The sequence below is a fragment of the Chaetodon auriga genome, chromosome 16 (genome assembly GCF_051107435.1).
Source record: "Chaetodon auriga isolate fChaAug3 chromosome 16, fChaAug3.hap1, whole genome shotgun sequence".
In the NCBI taxonomy this organism is placed as follows: Eukaryota; Metazoa; Chordata; class Actinopteri; order Chaetodontiformes; family Chaetodontidae; genus Chaetodon; species Chaetodon auriga.
In genome coordinates this window covers 10,521,069-10,534,354 of record NC_135089.1, presented here as the reverse complement: position 1 = coordinate 10,534,354, position 13,286 = coordinate 10,521,069, and the positions used below count along the sequence as shown (strand labels likewise).

The 13,286-nt window shown below is 42.5% G+C and overlaps 1 protein-coding gene across 1 annotated transcript; it reads left to right on the top strand.

Moving 5' to 3' along the window:
* The first annotated feature begins 2,330 nt into the window (after positions 1 to 2,330).
* Positions 2,331 to 12,738, top strand: ccnf (cyclin F). Its single transcript, XM_076752885.1, has 17 exons — positions 2,331 to 2,343; positions 3,151 to 3,302; positions 3,463 to 3,569; positions 3,666 to 3,733; positions 3,947 to 4,143; positions 4,624 to 4,677; positions 5,094 to 5,198; positions 5,413 to 5,490; positions 6,011 to 6,165; positions 6,497 to 6,661; positions 7,083 to 7,206; positions 7,299 to 7,479; positions 7,642 to 7,729; positions 9,002 to 9,101; positions 9,250 to 9,383; positions 10,356 to 10,534; positions 10,900 to 12,738. The coding sequence occupies exons 1-17, from the start codon at positions 2,331 to 2,333 to the stop codon at positions 11,340 to 11,342; spliced, it is 2,343 nt and encodes a 780-aa protein (XP_076609000.1). The 3' UTR covers positions 11,343 to 12,738.
* Positions 12,739 to 13,286: the final 548 nt, after the last annotated feature.

The window sequence follows — 13,286 nt, the reverse complement described above, 5'->3', positions numbered from 1 at the left end:
GGAGTAAACTGCTCAGGTGTGAAGGTAACATTCTCCATCTACTTTTCAGATCAAACTCAATTACCTCATGTGGGAGGCAGCATCATTATTACAATACGTCACCTCCGCGAAATTATAGGCCTTCTGAGAAATAATGGATGCTTAGGGAACAAAAAAAACACACACACACACTTGGACCTCAGAGCTTCACAAGCGCATTCTGTGTGCTTTTATCACTCTAATCATTTTTAGCTTAGGTGAAACGACCCAGCCGGTTGCTTTGTCCTGCCTGTCATTGGTCACGTAGTGTTTTACTGAGAAAATCGTTGAGATTGGTTGGAGTTTCTATGGAAACGGTGACTGCATCCAATTGAGGATGTCACAGCCCCTGACCCATCCGAGGTCAGTCAGTGTCAAGATAATTAGATTGTACAACACCTCCAGTATGGAATACAGCGAGAGTTCTGTGGCTCAATGAAGACAGAAAACAGCAGAAATGTGTTTATTTTTTTATTTCTCAATTGACTTCCCTAATGCTTTTTGGATGTGTATAAAATGTTTAAAACAGCGTGTGTTTTAAGAGGGAGACTTAGAGGCAGCTATTGAGTGGCAGAGGTAACGCTGAACACTGGCTCTTCCAGGTGATGATGAGTTTCGGCAAGCAGCATATGTGAACATCAATAGAGAACCTGAAAGGAGCAAATGATTACTGGTGGTAGACATAGTGTACTCTGCTCCTTGATGACCCTCTTCAAAAGACCAGCAATCAAGAGGACACTATTCAGCCAGGAGACTATCACAAAGGGGATCAGACACAGCGGTCTTAATCATCGTGTCAGCTCAAAGGCAGCTGCGTCAGAGGCTGAACCACTCTGTCGCTTTATTGCTTTACATCTCTGCTCAGTCACACAAATATTGACGAGTTAATAAGTTGTAAGTGTGTCTGTGTGTGTGTGTAATGTGTGAAAGGACAAAGCAGCTGACATAATGATTTCTTATTGTTCTCCATCACAAGGAGCACATCAGTATTCCTGTTTGCTCCACCGGCTTTTTCAATTCTTTGTGCTTGTAACCGTTTCTCACACATACTTAGATTTACTTTGGGCTTCTCTTGATCAACTTACAATAGTACCTGCATAGATAAACATGCATGTCCCTGCTTCTTTATCCTTTGGGCTCAAATGCAAACGTTAAGAAACACATTAATGTCGGCCGGTTTTATTGAGAAGATTTCTCACGACTGATTTACTTAAGGACCATTGATGGCAGTTTCAATCACACATCTAATGAATTAAGATTAAAGCTAATTAAAATAAACTGAACAATAAAACATCAAACAAAATTAATCTCCACTAATCATTAGTCATTCATTTCATCCTCACTTCCTTCCATGGCAAATAGCAACAACTGAGTCCTTTGAAAGACCAAATAGCTTAAAATAAAACAGTAAACACTAAATTAATCAGAAGGGATTTAATATTTTCCACAAGGAATACAAGGACTATTTTTCCTAAAACAACATGTAGACCATAATAGGAAGATACAATTGAACAGTTAAAGGAATAAATAAATGTTACCTTTTGTGATTTATAGAAATGACAAAAATCCAATAATACATGCTTTGCTTCAAAGACAAGAAAGAAAAGACAAGAAATTTTTAATTAATTAGATGTCAAATTAATTTTAAAGTAAACTAACTATAAGCACGGCACAACGACCTGGTGTAAAAACGGCTTTCTCTACTCTGGCTCTTACTATGCGCCTGTCCCTTTAAACACAGTACCTTTAAACGGCCTTTTCTGCTTAACTACATTTCCCACAATCTACGGTAAATAGGTGGATCTGTGGACTTTCTTCATAATCAGGTCAACCAATCATGTACATTCACTGACGAGCGCGTACTTCGAAATAGCGTTACGTTATCCAATGGTCTTCTAACATTTTACAGTTTATAAAATCCGTCCAATCGGTGCTGACGTTATTCACGAAGACCAATCACGAGGCTACTATGTAGTAGATAGGCGTCACTATGTCTGACCAATCAAACTGAATGTGGAGTTTAAACGGTGAGCGCGGGCGGTCCTAGAGTAGCTTTGGGGCGGGTCCAACAAGTGAGGACGCGTGCTTGAATTTGAATTCAAGAGCTAACAACTTGTAAAGCTACTAGTCAGCTACTACAGCACAGCAGAGGCTGTGAGCATTATTCTAAGACTGTATATCTTATTTCCTGGTGAAATTGTCTCTTTGTTTGTATACGTGTAATATTAGCTAGTATCGCCGTAACGTTTAAGTCGCTGCTCACTGCTGTAGCTACAGGCATCGCTGTTCGAAGAGAGACCACTGCACTTGCAATGAAAGCGGGCGGTAAGTAACTTAAATCGACTTTAACTTATCTTATTAACAGACATGTGTGCATGTATTAATGTAAGACGAGTGTTGTTGGACGTGCTTTGTTAAATTCTTACAATTCTTGTTAGCTACCACTGTTAACGAACTAGCTCCTAGCCGACACAAACGTTAACCGGGTAGCTGTGGGTTCCTCCTGTAAATTTCAAATGGGTTAATGCTGCCAGTATTTGTTTAAAACATATCTCCTGGCACTGTACGCCTGTGTGACACTGTTTATTATAAACTACTATATATTGTCAAACTTTACGGAACCGAGGTCATGACTTCAGGTTAGTTGTATTTGAACCTCAGGAGGGAAATTTGGGCGCTCACTTGATTTGACTTCTCCCAGTCAGATGCTCAGTTCTGCATCCTTACAAAGCTGTTAACGCTCACAACACTTGATTATATGATGTTGTATGCGTATTTTAATGCTCTTTAGGTTATTTTATTTTCATGAATTTAAACGATCTCACATTCAAATAGGATTTGAGTAGACCACCCGGGGATGCCTTACGTTAGGCGTTTTGAATGTGGAGCCATAACCTTCACCTTAGTGTGCCTGGTCACCAGCAAACATATTAACTGGGCACAGGCTTCAAATGAAGCACAAATATTTGTTTGACATTCATGTGAGAATGAGTTTGTGAGCCCTGCACTAAGATGTGAAATGCTTTTGGGTGCTTGTGCATGTGTGTGTGCGAACATTCTGCAGCAGAATGGGAAAACTTCATGTTAAAATGTGTGATTTGCCTAATTTAAAACTACTTTTTCTTTCGGTAGTCCACTGCCGTTGTTCAAAATGCTACTCTGTTCCTGCACGGAAGCGGGTCCGTAAGCGAACTCCGGCCCTCACCTTGCTGTCTCTACCTGAGGAGGTCCTCCTCTGTGTGCTCCAGTGCCTCTCCGCTGAGGACTTGCTGTCCGTCAGAGCAGTGAGTAAACATGCTGCACACACTGTAACACTGCTACACAACTTCTCGCATGTACGTGCCGTACCATCCCAGATTAGGCTCTGGCATCTTGTCACCACCTGATTTGATAGGTCAGATGTCTCTTTTGTTGAGGGACTAACTGATGTGACTTGTGTTACAGGTTCATTCCCAGCTGCGGGACATTGTTGACAACCACTCTAGCGTATGGGCCAGGGTCAGTTTCAGGGACACGTGGCCATCCCCCAACACCTTATGGCTATTTGAAAGGTACAGCCACTTCTGTCCAAAAAATAAAGACTGCAAACACACTAATGTATTGTTTTTCCTTTGTATGGGTTTTAATCTGAAACATCTCTTCTTCAGAGCTGCTGAGAAAGGGAACTTTGAAGCTGCTGTGAAACTCGGGATTGCTTATTTGTACAACGAAGGACGTAAGTTAACTCCCATTTATTGAGAATACGCTTGCCATTTATGTTTTTCCTCTTTTCCTTATTTTGCTTGGTGCCATGTCAGTACATGTAACACCTATCTTGCTAGAATGGTAGTTAAATAAAGGTCAGATGGAAGTGGGGGACATAAATCCCTCCTGATGATTTCTCCAAATGATTGCAGATCTTCACGTGTGCCTTGTTTCTTTCCATCAGCGTTATTGAGTGATGAGGGCCGAGCGGATGTGTGTGGTCGCAAGGCCTCACACTTCTTCAGCCTGGCTGAGAGCCTGCGCTCTCCCTCGGCGGATCCCTTCATCTGGGTGTTCATCCGTCCACCGTGGTCGCCCACCGGCAGCTGCTGCAAGGCTGTGGTGTTCGACCGCCTGAAGGCTGAGTGTGAAACCAACGTGGTAGGTTTTGCTGCTGCAGTTTTAGAGGGCAGATAAATGTACTTCCTTTTAAACTCAGCCTTACTGGAAAGCGTAATCATTTTTGGCTTGTCTCAGCAATGATAAAGTTCTTAAACTTTTATCTATCTGTTGGTATGAATACAAATTTGAGGTTAATGGTACTTAATATAAATGCTCCAGCGAAGTCAGACAGATTCCTGCTTTCTTCTGGCCGTTTTAATAAAATTCTGATGCCTCGCAACTGCAATTTTCATTCCTTTGTGCTCAGTGGCGAGCCTGGAAACCCTGTTTTCTTCTTGTATTGCTTAGTTGACAGAAAACTGGCACATATTAAATTCACAGAAATGATTACATTGCATTTACGACAATTAATAATTTCATCGAGGTGGAAAAGGATTGGAGCAGAATGTTTGTAAGTAAGTAAGAGGATCCTAAATTCTTTCAAGTGTTCATTAAAGTGTTTGTCTCGTTCTTTTCCAGGAGAAGAGAGGGCCCTTGCTGCACTGTTTGGCCAGAGTTTTGCAACTATTTGAAGTAAGTGTAAGAGTGAGACTGTCTCTGTCTGGGTGTGGTTTGCCCAGTTTCTATCAGCCTCTAATCAAAGTGTATTGCTGTCTGCGGCTGTCACAGGGGGCTTGTCCGACTAGTCATTAACTGCACAGATGGGATAACTGTTGTTCTGTCCTCTCTTCATGTAACACAGCTGTTGCCTTGTAGTCCCCGTTGAGTCTTCTTCTCACACTCCTGGTGTGCTTTTTTTATTTAATGGTGTGACAAATTATTTCATGCCGCTTACGCAGAGCTCTGGTTTGTTTTTCAAGATCACAGCACTCAAACATGTATCTGTAGACAAGACAGCATTTCAGCACTTTGTTAGACTAGGAACAGAACGTCTAGTCAGTTTGCCTGGTAAGATCTTTCATTTACATCTGATGCGTTCCCTTTTCCAGGAGGATGAAAGACGCTCTGACGCCATATCTATGCTGGAGCAGTCGTCACAGGCTGGCTGTCTACAGAGCTCCTACCTGTTGTGGGAGCACAACCGTAAAGCAGCTGTGAGTTTGAATTCCTCATTTGTTTTCTAAGTTAATCTTGATAAAATTGAAGCTTATTGATTTAGTGTCCGTGGAGCTTGAACACTGGCACGTTGTTCCTGGTATAGTACATACTTGCACTGAGATTGATTAAAAAAGTTAAAGACTAACTAAGTCAATGACGTAAATTGATTATTGTGTGTACTCATATGTTTTTTTCATATTTGAATTTCAGATGGCTGATCCAGGCAGGTACCTCCAGTGTGTTCGAACCCTCAGGGACTATGCTGGCAAAGGATGCTGGGAGGCTCAGGTGTGTTGTGGAAGACGGCAAATTGCCATTATACTGATGCAGCAGTTGATTTAATGTGTGTTCTTGGTGCGTTTTCAGTTTCATGATGGCCATATTTGTCAGTCGGCAGCTTCATTCTCCCTCGGCCGTTCACTGTAATAACACAAAGCAAGTGAAGTGTGTGTCACTTTGACAGCTTTTCATTTGTCCTGCTTTTGTGTCATTTCTCGTTTTCATCTCCCACTCCTCCATTTGTCCAGATTTGGGACTTATTGAAGCATTTTCAGGCAGTGTCAAGAGGCCTTGACAGTTGTTGACTTTCTTTTTCTTTTCTTTTTTTGTCGCATTCAAAAGCTTTACCCAAGTAGCACCACTGAATCACAGAAATATGACTCATCTGAAATCACAAGCTGTGTAATTACAGCAGAAAACTGCTTGGAATAGCAAACTCAACTTATTGTTGTCTTTCTGGTGTGACCCAATTCAACAAGCTGTCAAGCCTGACACATTTCTTTAACACGTTGTCTTTTCTTGCCTCCAGCTCTCCCTGGCTAAAGTGTGCATCCGTGGGAATCCACTGGGTTTGGAGTCAAAAGCCTGCTCTGATTTAGTGGCTCAGCTGTTCAGTTCCACGAACCCGGCCACACGACCCTGCACTCAGGGCATCGTCAGACGAGGCATCAAGGACACCATGAGGTAGGCTGGAACAGAAACTCCTCTGTGATGTTGCTGACACAATTAGAGTATGTTGGTGAATAATCTCTTTGTAGACAATGGAATATTCCTGCTCGTCATTGTGATGACTCACCGTGTTTTGATTACTGCAGCTTTCTTTAATGACATTACTAAAGATGAAACGGAACGCTGGCACAAGTGTGCCAGTCAAAGGTTCCTCGAGGATGAAGTTAAACCTTTTCCCTGTGAACATGCCACATGGCAGATTTCATGTCATGCTTTGGAGATTGTGACTAATTTTTTAATTCAAATGTCTGCTTGGTTGGGATTCCCGGCCCTTCTGTCTCTCCAGGTACATTCTAGTGGACTGGCTTGTGGAGGTGACCACCATGAAGGATTTCTCCAGCCTGACTCTGCATGTGACAGTGGGTTGTGTGGACCGCTACCTGGCCCTGCGCTCTGTCCCCAAGGCTCGCCTCCAGTTATTGGGAATCGCCTGCATGGTAGTTTGTACACGGTAAGAATGCGCACGTGCATAGTCTTTGAAATATTTGTTTATGCTTTGATTTTTGATCTTAATAATATAGTACAGTTCTGATTATGGGATTATGTGGGGAAACTAGCTTTGAGGTTAGAGGATTTTGGGGTTGTTTTGGGAAGTTAGTTCCATTTTAGTAATAGGATATAGGACTGTGCGTTATACTGGATGTCATATGATGATAGAAAAGCATCCATTGTTTCATACTGTGCTTGATCATTGAGGTCATTGTGTCGCAAATCACACTGTTTGAGGCAATATGTTTTGTCATTTGGACTATGCTTTGTGCACAGCATGGATGCAGGCAGGAAATTTGCACTGTGTGAACATAATAATAATAAAAAAAAAAATCACTGTTGTTTTTACACTTTCAGGACAGTTTTGGTTCTTTTCTTTTCAGCTATATCAGTAAAGAAATCCTGACCATACGTGAAGCTGTCTGGCTCACAGACAACACCTACAAATATGAAGACCTGGTTCGAATGATGGGAGAGGTTGTATCTGTGCTGGAGGGAAAGATCAGGGTGAGAACAACAACTATCCTTCTGGTACAAGTGCCAATGCATCGTATTTTTATGGGGATTTAAAGTGCTGATTTTGCTGGATTTCGCCTCAGAGCCCCACACTGCTGGACTACGGGGAGGTGCTGCTGTCTCTGCTTCCTCTGGAGAGGCGGACCACTCACTTATTCAGCTACATCTGTGAGCTGTTGCTGCTCTACTCTGCTTTCACCACACCACCACCTGCCAAACTGGCCTGCGCTGCACTACTGCTTACACGAGCACTACACCACTATGGTAATAACACTCACTCACTCAAACACACGCGCACAACATGGCCTGTTTGAAAAGGTGCTCCGTGTCACCCACTCAAATGCAAATCATCTTTTCAAACAAATAGAATTTACGGCTTTAGTTGATGTTCCCCTTGACGTGTGTCTGTGGTCTCCCTCTGTGCAGCTCCCCTCTGGCCCAGCCACTTATCCGACTTCACAGGCTTCTCCAAGCAAGACCTTGTGTCCCTTTCTGTGCTGCTCTACGTCAAGTGGTAAGCTTCTCGCAGCGTGCATTTTGACTGGTTTGGTTGCCAAGCAATTAATTTCTCTCCTCCTGCTCCTGCACAACCAACCAATCTGTCAGGTCACATTCAGGCATAGGGACAACCCGTCCAGCTACACAGCGGAGCACGTGCAAACCTTTTCTTTTTTATTAGTCGAGTGAGGCGATCAGCCATGATGACGTGAGTTTTAATAGGAATAACATAGACGTTGGCATGACCTTGGACGAGGGAGAGCCAGCATAGATGTTGCATCTATTCTTGAAAGGCACATTTTAAAAAGGCACTTAATCTGTTGTGACCTCAGCAGTCTGTACGTCTCTCCTAGTGATGAAAGTAATCATTTGAACAAATGTTATTGATGTGGTTGTATTTCTAAAGAAAAGCTCTAGACATTTCGTCCCTTTTTAAAAGGGCACAGTTTGTTTGGTTCCTGCAGCCATGCTTTTAATCAGCAAGGTTAGCACGTGATCAAAGCTTCTGACTGGTGCATTATCTACCTCAGCTGGTTACTTGTAAGCACCACAGTCTTGCAAAGCATTAGCATAATCCATTGTACGTATTTGTTCATTTTACAAAGTGTTCAGCACAGGCATTGTTTTTCCAAAATGGCATGAGACCAAACACACCTCTGCACACCGCTGGACATTCAGGACTGGTACTGTGTATTTCGATTATGAAAAGTTTCCACACAGTCCACTCAAAAAGAGTGAATTTTTTTTTTATTTTTTTAATTTTTTTTTAACCTTCTCAGATTGTATGATTTGAATATTAAGATAAAGGTAAAAGGACCCACTGCTTCATTGTCCTCCCACAAAAAGCAACAGATAACAAAATTGATTGGTCATGTGTCTGGCTGTTTTCAACATGCTCATGTAGCCACACTGATTAGATACAAGATTGTTTATAATGTCTTGTGACCAAGATATGGATGGCCATTAAGCTTTTTATAGCAAATGCTAAACCTAGAGAGAACTGCAGTCATAAAAGACTGCAGGAGGCCTCTGGGCTGTAGGGGTGGTGTGTGTGGGGGGGTGGGAGTAGTGTGTAACCATCAGTGAATCACCAAGTGAGTCACAGAAACGTGCCTCGGGGTGAGTCACTTTGATAGGTGAACATCGCATCGACAAACTGTAATTCTCAAATGGACAAGTAACGAGATTTGTCCCCAAGAGTTGATTATAGAGATGCAGGAAGCAAAGTGGATCAAACTCAGTCATTTTTCTTGTCTCTGCTTCCCTCTCGCTCTCTGTCTCCCCTCAGCTTCAGTCAAGATGTTCCCAAAGATTACAGGCACGTGTCTCTTACCGGCGTCAAGCAGCGGTTTGAAGATGAGGCCTACCAGCACATCAGCAGAGAAAAGGTACCTGACTTTTATTTTTTTTATTGCAGGTATAGGAACACTGTTCTTTCTGCTACACCTTTTAAAAATAAAAACATTTCTTGTTGAACATTCTCTGTATCTGAGTCCCTGAAACTGGTCATTGATATGATTTCATGGCCTCCACAAGGTGATGGACTTTAAAGAGCTGTGTCAGATCTTGGAGATTCCTGAGGTGGAGCCTCAGATGGAGCCTCCCAGTCCCACTGGTCAATCAGCAGACATCCACACCTTCCTCGCATCTCCATCCAGCACCAACAAGAGGTAAGTCAGTTACCGAGTTCCCCATTACAGTGCATTGGGGCTGGGTGATATTGAAAAACAGTAAATGATTCAAAGAGACATTTAAATGTGACATATTGCCAGACATGAATATTATGCAATATGGACAACTAAGACTACTTTTGGTGCAGTGTAGCACGTAATGCAACACAACCTGCTCGCCCCTGGAACATTTTTATGGAGCATAATAAAATTCTCTGTATGTCTTTATTACATAGACCTGCCTTCAGCACTCTCGAGCTTGCTGGGCTTGTATGGCTTTCTAATAGCACTTTCCTATTGTGCTACTGATACTGTTCAACCCCCTGTTTTATGATTTTATCCAATATGTTCATTGCAGTAACTTTATTTATCCATTCGTTTTATCTGAGTTTGCAGCCTTTTTTACATTAACGACCGCATGGAGGGACGTAATGTTGCCGCTTATTTATTGTGGGGCTAATGTACTGGATTGCTTTTTATTGTACAAATATCCATGTATTTGTGTCCAACCCATGTAGTTTTGTCAATCAAGTCAATTTTTAGTTATATTGTCCTATATCACAAGTCACAGATTTGCCTCAAGCGGCTTTACAATCTGTACAGCATGGAGTTAATGTGGAGGTAGAGATGATCACAGTTGACTGTTAAACCAATAACACAATATTTTTATTACATTCACATACTGTGGCACCCCACTTGGCGACACATATTGCACATAAAATCGATAGAACCTCAGTATTTAGGGCGCGTGTGTGACATAACTTGACATACATGCAAAAAACAGCTCAATAACTGACAGATGACCAGCGCCCCCACCTCTCTCCCTGCTCATTTAGCGGTTCTTATCAGCCTGGTGTGCACTGCGACAGGCTGACGTGTGAACCGTCTTGTCCAGAAGGTGTTTGTTTGTGCCATCTGTGAGATGCAACAGTCACTCGCCGTAACAACGCTGCTTGTCCACTTTCTCCCCAGGAGACGCGATGACGCCATGCAGGCCCACAGAGGGAGCTTTGTGGCCACGCCCACAGCAGAACTGTCCAACCAGGAGGAGACGCTGCTGGGCGACATCCTGGACTGGAGTCTGGACACTTCATGTTCCGGTTATGAGGGGGACCAGGAAGAGGAGAGCGAAGGAGAGAAAGACTGTGATTGTGAGTGTTGAAAGGGACTGGGCGCATTTGTCCCAGTGTGTTTGCTGTCAGAGTGTCAACAGTGTTTTTCCCAAAAGCATATAAATGAACTAATCCAAATGTATATAGAGGAGAGTAATGCATGAGTCATTGTTCCATTAGGACATTATGTAACTAGAGATGACTCAGCACTTGCAACATCCTGTATAATAAAACAGCACATACATTTAGCCCCTCATGTTATGCATGGCCACTGTCAGTGGACAAAAGAGCATGGATGATAGAAGCTGTACAGAGTGTGTTTGGATCTGTAGCTGGTGTAAACTTTGCCCAAAATGATTCGACTGTGATAAACTGTAACACCTATTCTTCTTCTCTTTCAATAGCCTCTATGATGTCCATCAAACTGCACTCACTGACTGATGAAGACAAAGGACTGGAGCACTGCAGAGCCCTGTCTAGCGATGAAGACAGCTTCTGTGAAGCAGACAAGGAGGTGAGCAAGGATCGCCAAGGTCGGGAGCCTCTTTCCTTCTCGTCAGGGTACTCCTCCGTCCAGAGTGTTAGCCCCTCATCCACATGCTCCTCCTCCTCTTTCCCCCTTGTGCCTTGCACATTTAAGACCTTCACCGCGTCCCTGGGCACAGCCTCCCCCGGCGCCCAGCCAGGTTTCCGCCTTTTGGTGCCCATGCAGAGGCCCCGGGGCACCTCCAGCAAACAAGTGAAGAGGAAGAACTCGGCGGCTCATAGCGGAGGTGAGGTTGAAAGAGAAGAGGAGGAAGGGGATGGAGACGAGTACGCCGCCAATGCAGGGTTTCTGAGCTTATAGACAGTCATTGCTCGACTGGCCACAGGCTGTTCACAGACAGCCTGCTCAGTGATTATCCTCCAGCACTTTGTTCTCGATGCTGTCCCTCACTCCCATCAGACTGCAGCGGTCCATCATTTGCCAAAAGATCAAGAGACTTTGAGCTTCTGGACAGTAAGGGAAAATAGATATACAGTATGAATATGAATTACCTAGAAACTTGCCTTTCTAGCACATTGCATTTCAGTTACGTGTTTACAGGCATGATGCTGTAAAATACCTTCAGTAAACAAAGAATCACAGTCAGCTCTGAAACCACTGGAACAGGACTTGACTTTCCTCAGGACCCTGACACAATTTCTCTTGTTTTACAGCCTTCTACAACAACCTATCTCAGATCATGTTTGATAGTTGTGAACGAAATAAAACCTCAAGGGCTTATTTTGGGGAAAAAAATCATTGTTAAGATCATTTTGTGGATAAGTTTTAAAAACAGTTTTCATGTAATTGTGATTATCATAGTTTCTGATATGCACTGTCTGTACAAGAATCTGTCTTGTATTTGGGGAATGTCATGTAGTTGATGGAAATGTCTGCATCCGAGGCCTAAAAATACGGATGTATTATTTCTTTTTGTTCATTTTTCTGCTTAGTTCTATGTGTGTTTGCCAAAGGTACTGTGGTGGTGTCATCATTTATGTTTTCAGGGGCATCTACTTCAAGAGAAACAGAGCTGTGAAATGAGTCTTTCAGTAGTCTGCATCCTCAAGAGTTTCGTGCATGTACAAAGTCTTGAAGATGGACACTTATCCCATCAGGAGCAGCAGATTGAGACATTAAGATGTTAACAGTTGACTGACCAAGAATCACCAGCTGGATGACGGTTGTGCAAACCTCAGCTCGTCATCCAGGTGTTTAGCGTTGCGCAGTCATTAAGTATTCTGCTCAAATGTAATGAGGCACTTTTCCCATCACAGGAGCGCAATTCAGTGAAATGTAACAGTTTCCACGCTTGAACAATCAGTGCTCCGGTATTTTTGAGTGGGCTTGCTTTGCCTTCTTAGAGCGAAAGGGAAGTTCAGACACTAAAAGAAAACTATTACTTGATGGGGTTTTGAAAGAATGTATGCCTCATTCAGCATTCTGAGCACACAATAAATGATTGTGACCGACTGTAATACATTTTTAAACTGTTACACCAGACTGGTTATTTCCTGTGTTTTATAAATGTACATAGTACTATATGTATAATTGGAGAAAGACAAAGAGCGTGCCACTACTTGAAATTGTTTTCGCTTCATTCCAAAAAGGCAGTTTTCTTTGTGAAACCTGTTTTTCTCCAGTACAGTGTTTTCTCAATACACCTGTGATGTGAATATGTCATTTTTGTATTACCGAGTTCAAATAAAACAAGCCATCATGCAAGTTTCCTTTCAGTCTTACTTTGCATGCCTTTGCCACTACACAGACACAGTTTAACTTGTAATAGATTTACTCACTTCCCTGATTAGTTTGCAGCAAGACAGAGGTTTATGATAAGAATCTTCTTTTCCCAATCAAGCTGTTTTTCTTGGACTTAAGGAGAATCATACTCAACTTGAAAAGAAAATATTCCTCCGGAGAAAATGTATGGTTTAGCTGAAGGACATCTGTAGATAATGTGTTTGGGTTTGGAGATTAAAAAGTTCAAGTTGTGTTCAAGAGCTCACCAAACAGGATTGTATTTTTGAATGGGTGTTTTTCCCTATAAGTCCAACCAGAATACATTTCCAGCCTGGAAAATAAAGCATTACCCTTTTATTTTGCAACATGAAGGTTTAAATGCTAATTCAAAGTGTCTCCACCCTGACAGAAATAGAAGTCTGGTGAAAAAATATCGGAAACAGCCTAAAATATCTAAGGTTTTAATGATAAAATGGGCTAAAACTCTGTAATAGACCGAGTGTTCTTAGCGGTAGCTCTGGC

Bases quoted from the DNA above. Each gene is read 5' to 3' on its own strand.
- ccnf (XM_076752885.1), top strand. The intron at 4,678-5,093 runs GTAAGTGTAAGA...TCCCTTTTCCAG, and splicing joins GAGTTTTGCAACTATTTGAA to GAGGATGAAAGACGCTCTGA. The intron at 9,384-10,355 runs GTAAGTCAGTTA...CTTTCTCCCCAG, and splicing joins CCATCCAGCACCAACAAGAG to GAGACGCGATGACGCCATGC.